General features: G+C 37.9%; 1 protein-coding gene across 1 annotated transcript in view; it reads right to left on the bottom strand.

Moving 5' to 3' along the window:
* Positions 1 to 3,320, bottom strand: part of RSU1 (Ras suppressor protein 1) — a 462,977-nt gene extending 459,657 nt beyond the window's left edge. The window contains exons 1-2 of the mRNA XM_086941784.1: positions 3,180 to 3,320; positions 2,866 to 2,977 (exon numbers count right to left, since the gene is read on the bottom strand). Of these exons, the coding sequence (XP_086797910.1) occupies positions 2,866 to 2,974 (109 nt within the window). The 5' untranslated portion in view covers positions 2,975 to 2,977; positions 3,180 to 3,320. The remainder of the gene's footprint in view (positions 1 to 2,865; positions 2,978 to 3,179) is intronic.
* Between the last annotated feature and the right edge of the window lie 17,134 nt (positions 3,321 to 20,454).

Here is a 20,454-nt window from a genome sequence, read left to right as displayed (position 1 = left end):
TAAGAATTTGTGCTTCAAGACTGTGGGTCTGGTTGTTCAGTGGATAATTCCATCCGCTAAAGTGAACTATGGTTGAGCCCATGTTTATAGGTTCAATCCCTGCCGGGTCCACACAGGCTTTCATCTTGCCGAGGATGATAAACTGATTATCATTGGGCTGGGCAACCATAAACATCTGTTAACTGTCAATAGCACCAAGAGTCACTTCGGAGTGCTCTCCACAAATTTGACAGTCGTTAGGAGTGACCTGCTATGCTTATTGCCGCAGAACCTGAGCAACCACATCATTAGCGACTATCAAGTTTAAAAAAAAAACAAGTTACACACTTAACACGTTCACAGACAACCACGTGTCTCTCCCTGGCTAGTTTTCTTGGAATGGATTAAAACAGGAAGCAACAAGGAAAAAAAGAACTTAAGAAGGGAAGGCACTGAAGTACCAACTGCTTACCTTGCATAGCTGTAATATTTTGCAACACAGCAGTGTTTTGATAAATTGGTAAATATTTCACTGTGTAACGTCAGGATTCGATTAGGAGGGCTGCTAATTTCGGGTACAAACTGCAGCGCTCAAAAGAAATGCAAGTAGTAGAAAGTATTGGCGGACTCAGTTCAACGCCCAATAAATATTCAGTGCAGCCCATACATTTTTCTTGAGGCTTCTTACAGAAAGACCTCGGCATGGGACGGTTACTAGGGAAACGTCACGAGGGCCACGTGGGTGTCTAGAGAGACGTAGTGGTAATAGAATTTTCATGGTGGAAGAAAGTCCGAGACAAACCTTTAGGCCAATATTACCTTTTACTTTTAATCACAGCCGCCCGCGCCACGATGCATCTCATTCCACCCTGGGCCACCCTCTGACACGGACTGACTTGGACGGACAGACTCACCTGCTGGTAGCAGAAGACAGGGCAACACTGCAGTGAAAAGCCAGCCAGGAGCTAGAAATATTTAAATTATGGCCTGCTGCCTCACGGTCCCTCTCCGCCATCTCTGGCCTCTGTGAGGCCTTGCCTCACACACGCGCTTTTAATTGCGCATGACAATGGTCCCTGACCCCAGACAAGCCCAGCCCCATCCTGAGAGTGAAGAACTCGCAGCCTTCTGCGCACCTTGCACTAATATGCAGAGGCCACGGCGAGGTGCTGCTGCAATGAACGAAGGCGATGCTGTAACCATTTAATCACCAAATATACTGTGACGGATATGTAGTCCTTGCTGGGCTGGCTCGGCTGATGGGGCCCCTGGAGCGTGGGGGCCCCCCCGCAATGCGTGGGCTGCGTGGGCCTGTGTTACGCCCCTGTGTGTGGCTTATAAATGTTTTCTAGAGCATTTAAGTGGCTTATTGGTATTCCTCTTTTGTCCTAGAAGATGCTCTACCATTAGGTCTACATTTTACCTATGCTATCCGACAACTGTTTCTTTACCCTGATGGGATCCTCCTGCCCAGTACCCTTCTTTACATAAATTATCTCCCATTACCTGTGACAACGCTGTCTTCTGCAGATCAAGAAGTCAGGGTCCTCCTTTAGACCTGTATTCCAATAAGATTTTAAACAAGGTCACAGACCTGATAGTTGTCAAGTGCACTCCTGGATTACTGCAGTTCCCAAATCTCTCAACCACTTCGATGCTGATGACGAGCTCGTCATCAGCTACAGCGCTCGTATGCTGATGACTAGCTGAGCTCGTCATGTAACGCGGTATTTTTAAAAATGCCGCACACAGCGGGAAAAGCCGCCGCAGCGATGCGGTTAAGGAGGCCTGGGTGGTACCTAGTCTATTGAAAAAAAGCAAATGCTTGACTGTTCTTTTTCTATTTCTTAACAAATTAGAAACGAAATCAGGTTTCATCCAGGCCAAAGGATGGAAACCATGTTAAATAATGAACTTGGTGGCTTGCAAGCAGTATCGAATGTTAGCAGTGTAAAGAACTCCATCATTTTAGATTTATCTATAGCCCTTACATACTCGAAATGAAGTGGTCTTGCCTCATTCAAGTAAGCAATGAAAGCGAGGAGAAGGACTGAGAGTAATGCAATTACGGGAAAATAATTATGAGATTTGCCTACTTTAAGTGGTACATTGTCAAATTGATATTTGACAATATTAGTTTGAGTCCCAAATTCACCCCTCAACCCGATGTGTAGGTTAGTTTTCATCTGCATACATTTAAAACTGTTGCTGATATTGTTCAGTGAACCCTGCTAATGACCTTATTTATTTCTGGAAGAGCGATACATATTCGGCTGACATTTGTGATAAGCAAAATAGGACTACACTATGGATTTACAGATTATCATTAAAATTACAAAGCAATGCTTGGAATGTTGAGATTGGATATATAAAGAAACATCATTGCGTGTTAAAGACCAAATAACCTAGAATATGCCAACCTACACTAAGGCAACTACTTTCTAATCAGAGCACATAACGGGGCTGATAGACCAAAATTATGTCATCTCACGTGAGTAAACAGGTTCATATTTTATAAAAACTTTATATGTAAAGCTGTGACGTTCGATTAAGTCACTAGTACTGCTTTTATTTGCATCATCTTTATTTATCATACTGTTTTCCTTTTTCATCTTCCTCCTTTTGCTTTGTATTTTACCGTGGCTGGTGTTTGCCATCATTCTTAATACCTCCAATAAAAAGACTGGGAAAAAAAATATGCTGGCTTTGCCAAACTAGAAATATGGTGATCTACTGTTTAGCCGAGAGGTTTTATCAAGCTGAGAGTGAGACACAGACGAAAGTGAATAGTGTTTCTAAATCCAAGCTCACTGATTACCAGGGAAGCACATCTCCAAGCAGTTTAATTTCATCACATCTTGCAGATTAAGTTTATGAACTACTTACAGAGCCCGGGGACTTCCAGCATGTTGCAGATGCCCCTTTCACTCATGTCCACTTCTGTCTGGTTCTTCTCCCTGCATTCCTCCACGATCTTCTTCAGGGACTTGGACATGTTCTGAACACGAAAGAATAAAAAGTTCCATTACTATGAGCTAAGTGGCCCAGTCAAGGCTCGGCTGTATGTTGTGTAGTTTACAGACTGTCATGCTGTAGGGGCTACTTAAATGCATTCAGGATCACTATCCAGAAGCGTAACTTTGACTCAACTGTACATAAAGCCATTAACCGGACAGAAAACACGCCCTTCTCATACTTACCACTGCGGCAATAAATGGAGGATGAATGCCTTAAAATTAAAGCGACCACGTCAAGTCCTCCGATTCAATACTATGTTAAGCAAATTAAAGATGCCCCGAAGCTAAATCCGCGAAACTGAGCACACCCCAGCCAATAAACATAGAAAAGGGACAAAACTCTCAATGCATTGAAGACGGCTAACACCAGTGTGCAACGCGAGCGGCCATCTTTTAACTACAACATTTGTATATTGGTTGAAATAAATAAAACAAAGACCACGAGAAAAATCTAGTTCTTCCTATTACTGTCATTTCAAAGTTTTCTGTGTATTACAAAACTACTTTGTTTTACTTTCATGTATTAATATCATTGTTTTAAATACATATATTTTCTAGAACAGCTTTCCTTAAAAAAAAGAAAAAAATATAAGAAAACATAGTTTTATTTTTCTTCTGTATCCTGGCTGGCGTTTTTTTCCCTACCGTCTGCGGTGCCTGTACTTTAGCTGCAACACATCATTCACTTTCATGATGGCCGGAAGGTTTACGGAACATAATCATGTCGTTAATTGTATGCCTTTGCCAGGGCACGCCCTGTATAGGAAGACAGTGTCACTCCAGGCCATGGAATTATAGGTCTTCCAAATAAGGAGAATTCCACTCCGGACGTCGCGGTGTACCAAACTTATAAGAAACCTATGTTTTCGTGGCTTGGTTCAAGGAGCCTGCGCTTTGCGGCATTGGTAATACTATTTTTCCAGGTGGTCCCCAGTAAAATTCATCCGAGCAGCTGGTCGCCAGAATGCGTACGGGGAGTGTGGCTACAGAGACTAGTTACTAAGTGGCAACATCTTGACTAACGTAACACCAGTGGATACAAAGTATCAGACTTTATTCGAAGTCTAGTCGAGATGCTACGAAGTTGCTGCTTAACAACTGTATTTCAGGCTGGTTTCTCGGGCTGACAGCTCAGGGAACTAAACTAACGATTCTTCGTCCTCGAACCCTTGGAAATATTCCGTTAAATTATCACTTTTCTAGCTACTCTAACAAGTTGACTCTATGTTTGTAAACCGGCTCGCTACATGCGTAGATGCTTGGTACTTTCATATAGTTAATAGGGTTGCCCCGTTTATCAGAAAAAACACATGCTGGCCGTTAGTTTACGTTTTGCTTTGTGGAATGGACGGTAGCTGGCAGGGTAAAATAACTATAGTAACATTCTAGTTCTCAGTATTTTTTTGTGACTTGGCACTACTCAGCCCTGCCAAGTTTCCCAGCAGTGGTGCTTGGACAGTTTTCAGAGTGGGGACACTGCCATCAACATAGCTCCAAAGTTTCCATTGTGCATACGTGTGCTCTTTCCATGTTCTCTTTGTTCATATATGACATTTGAATGCTTCTGTGTGACGCTCTGAGTGGCACTTTAGTATAAGTAGAACAAAACAGTTCCATTCATGCAGTGCTTTAAATGAAAAAAGAAAAGTGATGGTACTCACGCAGGGGCATATCATCAAGAGGGGGGTGATAATTATCGCTAAGTGCACTTAGCGCCAGGATATTTATCGCCACCCAACTCTGAATTTTATCGCAGAGATAGTGTGCTATCAGCAACGCTTCTCTCCACAGTGATAAAATTCAGAGTGGAAGCTGCCTTACTGTGTGATTAAAATCACACAACTTTTGACGATAGCTTGCTGATAGGGCAGGGTGGTCTTAGCCATGATATCCACCTTCCATAGGATATCATGGCTAAGTCAGTTTCAAAGCAGGCGTAAGGAAAGTAGAGATAACAGAGGTTATCGCTACTTTTCCTGTCCCTATGCTGCTTTGCGCGAGGCTTGATAATAGAAATGTCGTTTAGCGACATTTCTCCCGTTATCCTGGGGAGGAACGCCCACTTTTTATCTGATTAGAGATGCAAAGCTGGGCGTTTGGGGAAATGGTGATAATGCAAGGTTTCAAGCGATAGCGTGACCTTGCTAATAGGGCGTTAGAATTATCGCAGCTTTTCGTCCGAAAACGGCTGCAAAAGCGGCGATAAGTTTTTAACGCCCCCTTGTTGATATGGCCCCAAATTTTTGGGGGATGGGTCTTGAGGGCCTCGCAGGGGTGTGGCTTCGAGGCAGATATTTAACAATGGAGGCATTTTCTTATTCAATGCAAAAGCGCTCTTGTGTCCTTCGGCCAAGTTTCTTCATATGTGCACTTCGTAATTGGCGTTTTTTGCAGTTTTATATTGTGCGAACTTTGCCAAAGGGCATGAAAGCTTTTAACTTGAGATGCAGAAGTTTTACATGAAAACTTCTTTTTTTGTTTTTATGGTACAGGGAGATCATCCAGAATAACAGGATGTTGAGCAGAACCTGGGATTTCTGCTCTCAGTGTCAGAAAATAAAAATAAAGTATGCTTTCATGTAGCACTTCCACTACTCATTTAGAGTGCTTTAATATCCTCTCGCCAAGTGTGCACTATATATAATTGCTAAAAAGTAGTAATGCACACTCTAAACATGAGCTGAACTTGGCCAAAGGCGGTTGGCGCTCTGACAGTGTATGCCAGCACAGCAGCCTTACACTCTAACTGACAATGCAAAAGTTCTGATGTGGGTAGCTCCATCCATCAGGCTACATCTCCTTATTCCTGTCACGCTGTCAGTAAACAGTGTAAGGCAACAGCAGCAGCAACCTATCACTTGAATACACTCACTGTTGACTGTCAGAGCGCCTCACAGACAGTCTCCCCTTGAAGGAATTCAGCAGCACCAGCACTGCATGAAATCCCATGCCCCAGAGCCCGACCCCAGCTTGCCTCTGGGAGTACCGGTACTCTCTTGACACAAGGAGAAGTTCCGGTACTCTAGGGGAGAAAACTGAGAAGTGCCGATACTCAGTACCTGTGAGTACCGGCCCATATAAAGCACTGCAATCATGTAATGCAAACATTTAAAAAAAGAGTCCCTTGTATAACACAAAATGATGGAAAGGCTTAAAACACCTTTAATGCTCCTTATGTGTGTAGGCATAGGCAGTCTTGTGGAAGCCGGGTTTCAGCTGGCAGTCGAGTCTATCGTCTGTGGAAGAAGTAGGCTGTTATTTGTTGATGGGAGTCCAAAACATCTGGTCCATGTCGTTCCTCGAGGGCTAAGCCTCCAACCCACAGGATGACCTGCATTTCACTCCACTCTCCACCTGCTCCCAAACATCTTTAGTCAGACCATTCTTTCTGTCAACAATGATCCATTACGTCAAGTGGATGAGCTAGCATTAAAGAGCTAACTTAATTTCAAGATAGCCTTCAGATGAGAAGTTAAGTTGGGATCACCTGGCTTGAATTTACAGTGGGGACCCCCCCCCCACCCTAAACATACACAGCCACCTACAGACAGTGCAGGCTGAGAGACAGTACTGTATCAATTATGCCAGGTCCCTGGGGCAAGCGAGGAAAATGGCATAGACAGCTCTCTCTCTCCTTGCACATAACACGGAGTATGAAAAATAAACAGAAGTTTAGCTTATGGTAGCTCAATTCTTAAGTTACTCGTGCATTTTTGCAGTGCAGGTTAGTGGTATGGGGTGGAAACTGGGTTGAGTGTGACTTGGCTAAATATATCAGAAATAAATATATGTTAAAACATAACAGAGTTCAAATTGAGGCTCGGGTGGTTTAAACATTTGACCAGCAAAAGTGGCATATAAGCGTGAGAGAAAGAGGAGACCGACTAGACCAGGGGAATGTGGAAGAGAGATACAGACAGAGATAGTGGAACAGCAGTGACTGAAAGAAGAAGGTACATGAGTAATTTAGCTCCATGTATACACTTTGCTTGAAAGTTTCTACCAGAGTGGCTCTTGGACTGGCAGGTAACATCTTTCTCCACTCACTGCAAGTGGCCACGGCTCAGATTTCAGTCAGCATATGTGACAAGTCTTACAATGGGTGAATGATTCAATGCTCACCGTTGGTCTAAGTCCTCCGGTTCTTAGAGTCTCCCTTTGCTCTGCATCCCATACACACACATCAGAAGACATAAGTGGGCAGGTACAACCGCGAGCTGTTGTACTTTGCACGTGTGAACCTGCAATGGCTAAGGCCCAACAATCACAATCACTGCTGGGGAGAGGACAATTCTCTGTCTCAGAACCTTGTGAGGGGTTAGAGTGCGATTCATACCAGTCCTGTTTTACTTTCTCACTGCAGAGCTGGTATTTATGCTGATGCATGGAAAATTTATTTTAAAATTTATTTTGAAAACTGCTGGGTTGTTGAGCATTTTGTGGGATTGCAGAGAAATTCCAAAAATGAGTTACTATAACCTGCGATGCTTGGCAGAGCTTTATCAGTGTTACATCACTGAAGTGAAACAGATTGTAAAAAATCTGAGCATCCTACAAAGAACAAGTGTAGCAAATGAGCCACGTCCATTCTGCATGAACGTGGTAAGGGTGTCGCTTGTAGTGCATTTAGGAGCAAATATATCACTAACACGAAGCATGGTAGCACACTGTAGCTTGCAGACAACACATTTTCTGTGGAAAAGGTCACTAAATTTGCACAGTCAGGCAGTTTTATCAATAAAACAATATAATGCACAAACAATATAATATGGAGCTGTGGCAAATATTTATAATTTGTGACTCAACAAGAAAAGTGTCTTGATTTGATCCTGTTAAAACCTTTCTTTCATCACTACTCAGTTTTACCCAAAAAAATGTGACACATTTGCTTTTCTAATGGTTTATATTTCGAAATATTTGTACAGTTCATTTACAGGAATTTAAAAATGCCATTCTGTATTAAAATTAAATTGACATCCTACTGTCTTTGCTTTCACGCACTTTGTACCCCTGCTGGATTGTTATGTAGTTCATCTTACAAAATACTCTCACTTTGCAGTCAGCGAAAGAAAAGCAAAGCAAACACCAATCTCCCTGTTAAAAGAATAAGCAGCATTTTGGCAGAATATGTAGTATGACATTTGGCCTCTCTCTTAGAGCAAAGAGTAAATGTGACAGGATAAGAACAACATTTGATGTCCTCTTTATTGCTCAAACATCTTCTGAAATCCAGCATGGTTACTCTGCGGGGCTGCATCTCCCCGAACACCGCTACCTCCAGTGCTTATATTTCCCAGTATCATGTGTGATGTGATGCTCCAGTCCAGGTTTAAAAAAAATATGAGTATTTCATCAAAAATGAGGGAAGAGGAATGGGTGTCCTATCTGTTCCCCATAACTAGGTAGGTTTCATCAAAAGGGATAGGACACTTGTAACCACTTACTCCAAGAGATATATTGAAATATATTGAAAAACCCTCATAAACGTTGTGTTTTACGAGAAGCGGTATATCTTATTCTCCGCCCCACACAGACGTTATGGCAACAGTCATTGGGTTTTTACATTCAGTATCTTGCCAGCCTCACCCGAGGCAATCTCTGGTTTTATCGTGGCAGTGTCCAGAGAAAGTTTGAGTGACCCCACTGAAGCTGAAAAAGTGAGTAAAATAGTTTCCAGACGATACTATTTTTATTTAAATCGCTGGACCACTAGTTAAAAATGTAAGGATTGTTGATCCCATGTGGTGGTATGCCCATGAAGTTCTGCATTTGTTGAGACCCTTGATTATATGGGTTCATCCATCCGGTGTACGGTTGCATAAAGGGTTGGAAGAATGGCATGGGTGGACCCATAAAGTGTTGTCTTGGCCATCTATTGCGTCTTCTCTGTGGACGAGAACGGAAATGTCCTCTGCCTCGTTTGTGGCTCGAATCATCAGACCCTGTATCTGAGCTTGCAGAAGAGTCCCAACCTTCGTAGTCGTTATCTGTTTTTGAATCCATTGGTTTGTAATCAGTTTTTGTGTAGGGATGCATTTTCTCATGACTGAACTTTTTTATGTCTTTGCTTAATTTTTGTAATTTGTTTTGCATCAGGAAATCTTCATTCTCCGAAATTTCTTTGTTTAAATCCTCTAGTCTTTTTTTATAGACTGCTGGTTGTATGCCTTTTTTCAATTCGGCTTCACAGGCTTGAATCTCTGTTAATAGGGCATCCGATAATCTTTTTGCAGTTTTTACTATTAACACCAAGTAGTCCAGGGTGCATTTCCAAGAGATTGCAGACCAGTCGCGTCTGAAAGCCAAATCATGGAGGAAAATTTGTGGTGCGTTGGTAATCCAAAGACCTCGAGGCGCTATTTTTGCACGTAAGTATTCTGTCATGATTATTCCGTGGATGGCGACCCTTATTTGTTCTTGCTTTTTTGTTGTGAGAGTGTCCCAATCATCAGTCTGGGCTAATACTTGAACAAAGTCTGTATTTTGAAATAAAGATTGTGCTGCTAGAATCTCGCTGATATCGCTCCCTGTGAAACTCAAACCACTTTATATGTCTCTAATATGAGCGTATAAAATTCGAATAACACACAATGTATGTTCTTATTGACCACGCTTTTTTAACAGTAACCTGTTAAAATGCCACCCATCACCCCTTTCCTTTCTAATCCTCTAGGTGACTATTCAGAACCTACATGGGTAAGACTAATATGTTGTATTGACCCACTCATGTCACAAAAGACTGACAGTATACTTTTAACTGTGTGTTCATTGTTGTTATTTGTCCTGACGAATGCTCTTAGACCCACGGGCCAAGAGAGCAGAAACATGTTGACGTTTTTTTCTGTCCTAATGACCTATGCTAAGGATTCATAATTATCCCCAGAGCATACCCTTACATTTTTAACTAGTGGTCCAGCGATTTAAATAAAAATAGTATCGTCTGGAAACTATTTTACTCACTTTTTCAGCTTCAGTGGGGTCACTCAAACTTTCTCTGGACACTGCCACGATAAAACCAGAGATTGCCTCGGGTGAGGCTGGCAAGATACTGAATGTAAAAACCCAATGACTGTTGCCATAACGTCTGTGTGGGGCGGAGAATAAGATATACCGCTTCTCGTAAAACACAACGTTTATGAGGGTTTTTCAATATATTTCAATATATCTCTTGGAGTAAGTGGTTACAAGTGTCCTATCCCTTTTGATGAAACCTTAAAAAAAATATATCGGACTTGTAGTTGTGACTTTTTTCACTATAAAACTGGACTGCAAGTCGTAAAATTCAGAGGAAGTAACCTGTACTGCAGCAGCACATCATGCATGGACCTGGGAAACTTTGCAGCTATGAAAAGTGGTCATGCTTCAATCCTTGTTTAACCACTTTACTAAGTTCTGATTGCTTTGCCAACACAGTACATATTGCATTCAGCACCTTCCAGTCTCTATTTTACAGTTGTAAGCTAAAAATAAATCATAGCAACAAACAAGGTGATGTAATAAAAACTTTGAAGTAATCTCAACTGCCGGTGATTGCTTGGGGAACCAATGCAGACCATTGTTGTTTGGCCTGCTATGCCACCATAGATTAAAGTCTGCCATATTCAAATCTGTCTTGGTCCTGATACAGTAGGAACAGTCCAGCCGAACTACCAGAACAGGTGCCCTCCAGATGTGACCACAATCAACCCCCAACGTTTTTTTTTCCTATTTAGGTCACTTCAGTGAGGTATACATTGAATCCTGTGGTAGGTGGGCAAGGGATTGATTTCTTGGCATGCCCCTTGCAATTCGGGCATCCACAGCACCAAACAACAAGGTGATGGAAGAAAGGTTTGAATTAATTTTAGCCACTGGCAATCACTCAAGCCCTGCATGCCACTTCAGACAGAGAGCTGCCATAATAAACTCGGTCCTTGCCTAATAGGAGCAGTCCAGTCGGAAGTGCCAGGCCACTTCCTATCCAGACAAGAAGCCAAGCAATCCCGGACCAGTTTTGACCTACTTTGTTCTCATCAGTGAGTGTATAACATGAGTTCAGTGAGCATGTGACCCACGTCTGGGCCTATCACTCACACCTATGGTACCTACAGACAACAAAAACAAGGTGCTAGAAAACAATGGACTGAATTGTTGTGCATAGTAATTTCCCATGGCTGGGATTATGTCAACCAATCCGTCCATCACTTTTTTGGTTTCCCCAGTTCAATGCTCTAAGGGCAACATGAATATCCAAATGTGGGCACCATGCTCACTGTGCTATAGCACTCAAGCTGCATCTATTGATGAGGCACAAATGGGCCAAAACTTTTTGAGTTTTTTGAGTTTCATATTTAGATGGGACCCAGCATGGCAGTGCAGGTTTGACTGTTATAAAAGAGCTGGTACAAGACTGATCTGTAGATGTCTGGTTCTTGTCTGAGGTGGAAAGGTGAGTAAAAAAGATGCAATGTAATTATCAGTGAATTAAATTAATTAATGTAGTCCATCCCATCTCCTTTTTGTTTTCCTTAAAAATCATACCACAAGAAATGTTGGCTAAAAGCCACGACTGGCTAAAGGAGTCGCACGTGACAGAAAATGTTTCAAATCAGCCCCAAGATTTACTTAAATGCTTTTCCTCCTACATGAAGTGAAATAGTATCTTATTTAGATTTCATTAGTGAGGAGCAATGTATAGCTTTTTATATAGCACTTTCTTATCACTTGAGAGACCCAAAGTGCATTATGATGTACTGAGTAGGTACCTAATACTTGTGTTTCATTTGTGTAGCCAATGAAATCACATAGTCTATGATTATCTTAGTGTTCCTGGGAGCCATTCAAGTCCATGATTGATAGGCTGTTGCATGGTTTGTCCTCAATATGCCCTGTGGTTGTAGTGCATGAGTTTTGTGGGAGAAAAAGAGCTCCTAAGCATAAGGTGTTGCTGAAAGTGTCGGAAATAGATGCATCTGCATATGCAACTACTCACCGTCTTTGCAAGGAATATTGTCATGAGTGGAGGTGGTTCCTAATTTTGTTGCAAGTTAGCTGTTATCTGGGTTGTACCGGGGACCCCAGTGGACAGCAGGATTACCTATTGTAATTGGAGGTCTAATTCAACTGTGAGCTGAAGGTCTTGACCTCTACCAGTCAGGTTTCAGAGCAGGGCACAGTACTAAAACAGTACTAACGCACATTGTGGATGATACCTTGAGATCCCTTGATTAAAATGTCCCCTGTAAACGATCCTTATTGACCTGTCTTCAGTGTTTGATACCATCAAACATGAAAACTTGACTTCTCTTCTTCAACATAGGATGGGTCTCACGGGCCTGGTCCTAAATTGGTTCGTCACTTTTTTACATATCCGCACACAAGGAATCAAAGTGGAATCAAAGTGAACCACTCCCTTGCAACCATTACCCCTGTTACGATTTGCGTTCTGCAAGGATCCACACTCCTGCCCACTCTTTTCAACTTTTTAATGGAACAACTTACCATCATTCTGAACCATTCAAACATTTAGTATCACATGTATGCAGATGACACACAACTGTACTTGAAGATCTCCCCTCGAGAGGACATAAAACGCTAAATGATGCTCTCTCACAAACTCAATAATGGTTAGCCCAGAACCATCATTTGTTAAATACTCTCAAAACTGAAGTCCATCTGAATGCTCCCCCTAACCACTCTACACCTACTCAGGACTGGTTAAACAGCTCACTACTCTTAACTGCACCCCTCATATGGGTGATTCTGTTAAATCGTTAGGCATCACCTTGGACAAATACCTAAATATGCAAGCAGACGGTATAAAGATAGAATATCGACGGGAAAATATCGACTAGCATAAATATCGTGGCTAGAATATCGAATGTTAAAAATATCGTATTAGTAAATATCGTTGTAAAAAATATCGTTTTGTGAGAATGACAAAAATATCGTCAAACAAAAATATCGACGAACAGAATATCGTCGACAAAAATATCGTTGTATATAATATCGACACAAAAATATAAGGTGGTATAAAAATTATAAAAAAATATGTATAATGTTTTTAAAAAATTTAGAAAACTCCTACTAGTAATAATAAGTGTTAAAAAATAATTTGTACAAAAGATTTGTTAAAATTTTAGTAGCGGGTTATTGGTATTATAGGGGATAAGGGTGGGTAGTAATTTAAAATTTATTTTATAAAAAATTTATAAAATATAAACAAATTAGAAAATAATTAAGAAATCGAAATTTTAAATTGAAATTTAGAATTTTTCACGAAATTTAATTTGTAATTATATTTTAAAATTTCAAATTAAAATTTTAGTAGCGGGTTTGTGGTATTATAGGGGATTAGGGTGGATAGTAATTGAAAAATGTAGTAACATTTTTTTTTATAAAATAATATTAATTTAGAAAATTATTATGAACTCGAAATTTTAAATAGAAATTAAGAATTGTTCACGAAATTAAAAATCTAATTATATTTAAATATTTCAAATTACAATTTTAGGAGCAAGTTTTTGGTATTATAGGGGATTAGGGTGGGTAGTAATTGAAAAATGTAGTTTTAAAATTTTTTATAAAATAATATTAATTCAGAAAAAGATTATGAACTCGAAATTTTAAATCGAAATTAAGAATTGTTCACGAAATTAAAATTCTAATTATATTTAAATATTTCAAAATAAAATTTTAGGAGCGAGTTTTTGGTTTTATAGGGGATTAGGGTGGGTAGTAATTCAAAGATGTAGTGTTAAAAAATTGTATAAAATATTCATAAATTAGAAAATTATCATGAACATTTTTTTTAAAATCGAAAATTAAATTTTTTCACGAAATTTCTTTTTATTATTAATTAAAAAAATTAAATTAATATTTAAGAAGCGTGTTTTTGGTATTATAGGGGAATAGGGTATAAAAAATAATTAATATAGAGAAATTTATATAGTTTACTATCCTGCACATTCCCTGACTTATGTTGGATTGGAGTTAGAATAGTAATTTATTATGGTTTACTATCCAGCACTTTCTCAGAGTTATGTTATGTTTGGAGTTAGAATAGTAATTTATTATGGTTTACTATCCATCACTTTCCCAGAATTATGTTGGATTGGAGTTAGAATAGTAATTTATTATGGTTTACTATCCAGCACTTTCCCACAGTTATGTTATGTTTGGAGTTAGAATAGTAATTTATTATGGTTTACTATCCAGCACTTTCCCAGACTTATGTTGGATTGGAGTTAGAATAGTAATTTATTATGGTTTACTATCCAGCACTTTCCCACAGTTATGTTATGTTTGGAGTTAGAATAGTAATTTATTATTGTTTACTATCCAGCAATTTCTCTGACTTATGTTGGATTGGAGTTAGAATAGTAATTTATTATGGTTTACTATCCAGCACTTTCCCATAGTTATGTTATGTTTGGAGTTAGAATAGTAATTTATTATGGTTTACTATCCAGCACTTTCCCTGACTTATGTTGGATTGGAGTTAGAATAGTAATTTATATTAGTTTACTATCCAGCAATTTCCCTGACTTATGTTGGATTGGAGTTAGAATAGTAATTTATTATGGCTTACTATCCAGCACTTTCCCAGAGTTATGTTGGATTGGAGTTAGAATAGTCATTTATTATGGTTTACTATCTAGCACTTTCCCTGAGTTATGTTATGTTTGGAGTTAGATTAGTAATTTATTATGGTTTACTATCCAGCACTTTCCCACAGTTATGTAATGTTTGGAGTTAGAATAGTAATTTATTATGGTTTACTATCCAGCACTTTCCCTGACTTATGTTGGATTGGAGTTAGAATAGTAATTTATTATAGTTTACTATCTAGCACTTTCCCTGACTTATGTTGGATTGGAGTTAGAATAGTAATTTATTATGGTTTACTATCCAGCACTTTCCCTGACTTATGTTGGATTAGAGTTAGAATAGTAATTTATAATAGTTTACTATCCAGCACTTTCCCTGAGTTATGTTATGTTTGGAGTTAGAATAGTAATTTATTATGGTTTCCTATCCAGCACTTTCCCTGACTTATGTTGGATTGGAGTTAGAATAGTAATTGATTATGTTTACTATCCAGCACTTTCCCTGAGTTATGTTATGTTTGGAGTTAGAATAGTAATTTATTATGGTTTAGTATCCAGCATTTTTCCTGACTTATGTTGGATTGGAGTTAGAATAGTAATTTATTATGGTTTACTATCCAGCATTTTCCCATAGTTATGTTATGTTTGGAGTTAGAATAGTAATTTATTATGGTTTACTATCCATCACTTTCCCTGACTTATGTAGGATTGGAGTTAGAATAGTAATTTATTATGGTTTACTATCCACCATTTACCTTGACTTATGTAGGATTGGAGTTAGAATAGTTAATTATTATGGGTCATTATCCAGCAGTATCTATTTACTATTTTAAATAAGAATTATATATGTCATGTTGTAATATTCATTTTAACAATATAAATTAAAAACATTTTTATAACATTTTTACATACATATGACAAGATTCAAAATTAAGAAACAAAATTTAAATTTTTTGTTTTTATCATTCATAGTTTACTTTGTTACTGCAAAGATTTTGAACATTTTATAAAACATTTTACATAATCTTTGGTAACAAATTATATAGCAATTTTGTACATAAATACAGTTTCAATTATGCATAAATTGGTATATTAAATTTTATTATTTTTATTAAAATTTAATATATTACATATTTTTATATTATTGTTTTTATCAAGATATGTACATGACATACATTTACATTTTGCAACATTTGAGAAAAATATTTTACAATGAAAAACATTTATTAAGAAAAATAAACAATTAATACATAATTCAAAAGAACATATTAATGTATATTTTACAATATTCATATGTTTTTTAACAATAAAAAGAAAATTATTACTAAACATGGAAAATATTATGCTATTTTATGCTATTTATTTTTGAGTTAAAGGGTATTTAGTCCTATTTTAGTTTTTATTATGCAGCCATTTTGTTTTAGGAACTTCACTTTTTACTCTATCAACATCGTTGTTTGGGTCATTTTAGAAAACGGAATCTCGCGGTTGGGAGCTGTTTCTTGTTGGTGAAGGTAAGTTTATTTTACATTATTTTTAAAGATATTTAATTTCATTTTAGTGATAGTTGTAGTGTGTACGTGTCGATATGTGTAGTACTTTACTCATTATGTGCAAAGTACGTGTTACTTAGCGTCGTTATGGAGAACGTACTTTGTGAGGTAGTTCGAACACAAGTAACGTTTACTGTTGTATTAATGGATGAATTCAGATTGTTTCTTATGTTTTATATGCTATGTGTAGGCTATGTGTATTTGCTATGTTTTGAGGGTGCGTTTTGTTTCGATTATTTACAGGTGTTCGTTTTGGGGAGCAGATGGACTGTAACGCTTTTTTTTTAAACAGGTACATATTTTTTTTTTCCCTGCTTTTTCGGGTTTTCTACTTTTTTACTCGTGAAGATTTATCACCTTTTTAATGGTTTCATTTTCGAGAGGATTGCGACGGGGAGTATTATCAAACAGTTGTATTTTTTGCATTTTGTTGGGATTTTTAAACACTATATGGATAGCTTTTGGTATTATTCCTGTGGAAATAATCACCATGGAACATATTCTACAGCAGCAGAACCGTAAGTAAAAGTGATATTTACTTTTGGGTTGCATTGTGTTATAGTGTACTATTTAGTTAAATGTAATGTTATTTGTCTTGTAATAATATATTATTTATAATTTTACATGACATAATGTTACTAAATTTAACTACATAGTATGTCTTGTTATGCTTTGCTCACTTTTTTGGTATTTATATTTAAAGGATGGATTTAGCTATTAGGTCTAAGTATGCTAGACCTTCTATACTTGGGTACATTCTAGTTTTTTGCTGGAGATATTCGTACATATTTAATGTTTGTTTACTTAGTTTAGGGCCAATTTTAGAAAGGGATTGCTCTATTCTGAGTTCTTGGTAGCTTTGCTCTTTTTTATGCTTTGGATTAGTTTGTGAAGTGTTGGTTGACTTCTTCCTAAAGTGGCTTGGAAGGCATTATGCCATCCTTCAACTGCGTTGTTAGTTTTAGCTTTCTGTGCTATTGTACTAGCATATACATTCCACCATGGAATTTGAAATTTAGGTTGTCTACGGTGGCCTGAACGATGTAATCTTCCAACCCAGGTATCTTCAAAGTAGTCCAAGAAGGGAGTTAGTTTTTTTTCATTGGTGCGGTAGAAAGGGCTGTCAATTAATAAATTGTAGTAGTTAGCTACTTCTGTTGTTGGTACATATGCCAATGCGATCAACTTTTTTATTTGATAAGCAAAGTGACTGTTTGTACAATATTCAATGCTTAAAGTAGATTTTTGTAAGTGCCTCCATATGCTTTGGTTGTAGTGATAATAACAACCTTGTATTGAGGTATGGGGATATATTTTAAGGATAGCTTGAATCATGGCCATTTCAAAGTCAATTATAATTCTTTGAGGATAGTAATTATCAGTTAATTCTTTGATCGTTGTCAAAAGTTCAACGTAGGTAGTATTTGTTTTGTTTGGCAGCAGAGTATAAATTAGAGGGATATTTGTATCTTGGTATTCCCCATGGATGGTGTAAAGTTGATAGAAAGGTTTGGGACAAACTTTAAAAGTCCCGTCCATCATCCATGTTTCACATGATTTAAGTTTTTGCAAATTACTATTAGTAGCAAAAAGTAAAATTTGTTTGTCATGACTGTGGTTGTCATACATTAAGAATTTATCCTCATTATGTGTAATGGTAAATTCAGGATATATTTTTATATCCTGAAAACTTTCTGGGGTTGGTGGAGTAGGATCTGAAGCACGTTTAGTTTTTGCAATTAATCTCTTTAAGTTGGGAATAGAAGGTAGCTGTCCTGTCACATGTTCTGGCACTTTGCTTAAAACATTTTTCAAAATACTAGTGCTTGTTTCTTGTGATCCTGTACTAGCATCTTTCAATGTTTCCAGTGCTTCTCTAACTTCCACTTCAGTTACATTTGGTGGGTGGTTATGCTCACGTACATTTACCACATTGTTATCAACAGTTGTTGCTCTACCATAGCATGCACTTGAGTAATATTTACTACATTTCCAATGGGTCTTATTCGCTTTTATTCTTTCTTGGGTGTAGGTGTAACTAAGCATGGGCGGAAAATCCGTTTCGCTCGCGGATTTTGCGGATTTTCGGTAAATTCGCAATCCGCGAGATTCGCGAATCTCCCGCAAAATCCGCGAGCAGCGGATTTCATGGCTTGCTCGCACTGTTCGCGTGAGTTCGCGGCTTCCCAGTACAACTTCGCGCCCCGCGAATAAGCGCAAAATTGCAGAAATATGATCTTAGCAAAACTGAAACTACTTACCAGGTTCAAAAGTTCAGGCTCATCATTAGTAGCCATTTCCTGTAGTGCTTCCTGAGGGGCCCCTCCAGAGTTCAGTTGCCAGTTGCAACTATTATGTGACCCTGCTCTGAACCTCAGAATAGTTACACATATGCCACAAAGGTCCTGAATTACAGCTAAGGGAGACAAGCAGGAGCCAGGCTGGAGGTTCATATCCATTAATCAGCCCCTAATTCATTATTGTCAGTTGGGGCAGGGCAGGTGTTGTAACTAATTTTGCAACAATGAAAGCACTTAGCAAGTGCAAAAGATCACTAATCAGGCAGCACTAAGGAAGCAGGTGCCAGCTAAAAAAATATTCTGTGACACATTAATCAGCCCCAAATTAATTCAGGTCACTTGAGGCAGGGAAGGTGTGCTTGCGTTGCCACAATAATGTACACTGACTGGACAACCAGAGGGTGCTGTGATGAAACAGAGGGTGGCATGGGTGGGCCAGAGGGTGGCATGAGTAGTCAGAGAGTGGCAGTGGTGACAGAGAGTGGCAGTGATGAAGAAGAGTGTCCCAAACAGGCTGGACACGTAGAAACAACAAGTTCGCGAAACTTGCGACCCGACAGGTAAGTTCGCGTTTTGCGAAATTGTACAAAACCCTCGCGAACTGGCAGAAATCCGCGCGAACACACAAAAAAAATCCGCAAATTCGCGAGAATTCGCGGATTTTGCGGATTGCGAGTTCGCAAATCCGCAAAATTCGCGAACGCGAGATTCGCAAAATTCGCCCATGCTTAGGTGTAACCCATGTAGCTCAGCATTAGTTTCCCTTTTTGCGAAGTAATGAAAGTAGCTCCAGTTGCCATGTCTAAGGTAGATCTGTGGAAATATATATATATGTATTTTTAAGAACATTGAACACTATTTATAGAGGTGTGTATAAGAGCAGGAAAAAGGGTGAACATATACTTACTATGTGGCTTCACTGGTAAATCTTTTATTCTTATTTCTCTTTCAAAATTTTCTCCTTTTTAAGTTCTGTAGTAGTGTTAAAGAATAATTGAAAGATATGTTTTAGTGTAATAGGTGTTTGATTATACTTTCTGAATTGTGATACATACAGTGACTATACTTACTTGATGTAGTAGAAGATGTTGGTAGTGTAGTTGTAGATAGGCAAATAAGTTTGTAGAGTCTGTTGAAAAAATTATTATTGTGTTACTTATAGTATTTGGATGATAGTAGTTGTTAACATATGAATTAAATTGTACATTTACTTAGCAAGTTTAAATAATTTTTATCAGCTATCTAAATAGACATGGATGATGTAGTTTATACATGTTTTTACATCTAGGTTTCTGGTCGTTGTTGATAAGTTCAACATGTTTTGTTTTCACTCTAAAGAACAAAAGTTTTTAAATTAGGGAGTTTATCTACTTTTAGCTAAGTTCGAGTGAAAAATGCAATGGGATTTAACTTACTTGAAGTGTAGTATGACGTTTTGTAGTTGTAGTCGTAGGTTTGTATTCTCTTCTCTCAGCAAGGTAACCGTTTTTCTCCAAGTTTGGGCCAAAAATGGTAAATTACGTTAAGTGTGTAATTGTTTTTATATTAGTGAGTTAATTAATGGTAGCTGTTGATTCGTTCAATTAGTGAAATTTCAAAATCATTGGTTGAGAACGTTTTTTGAATTAGAAAACCGTTATTTTTGTAAGAGTTTGTTGCATCACTATTTGTTTGTTAAGGTATATAGTAAAAAGTTTTATATGTGCTTTTTTGTGTTATATGTAAATAGTTTATATGTAGAAAATAAAGAAATGTGTTTCACTTTTAGGCCATCGGAGTGTATGATAGTATCAGTAAATGTAAATTATTTTAACCTATATAATTTATTTTTATATAAATAAGTAATAGGAAAACTAAATAATTATATGTGTGAATAGTTTTGTAAAGTAAAATAGTAAAAAAAAGTGACTAAAATCAAAGAATAGTGAATATCGAGTTGGTAATAAAAAGACGATATTTTTTGTATTTTTCTATAAGCAGATAGGTCGTCAATGTTAGTGTAGTCGATATATATGTC

The sequence above is a fragment of the Lissotriton vulgaris genome, chromosome 10, assembly GCF_964263255.1.
Source record: "Lissotriton vulgaris chromosome 10, aLisVul1.2, whole genome shotgun sequence".
Classification (NCBI taxonomy): domain Eukaryota; kingdom Metazoa; phylum Chordata; class Amphibia; order Caudata; family Salamandridae; genus Lissotriton; species Lissotriton vulgaris.
Note: the sequence above shows the minus strand (reverse complement) of the source record. Positions and strands in the feature narration are given on the sequence as shown.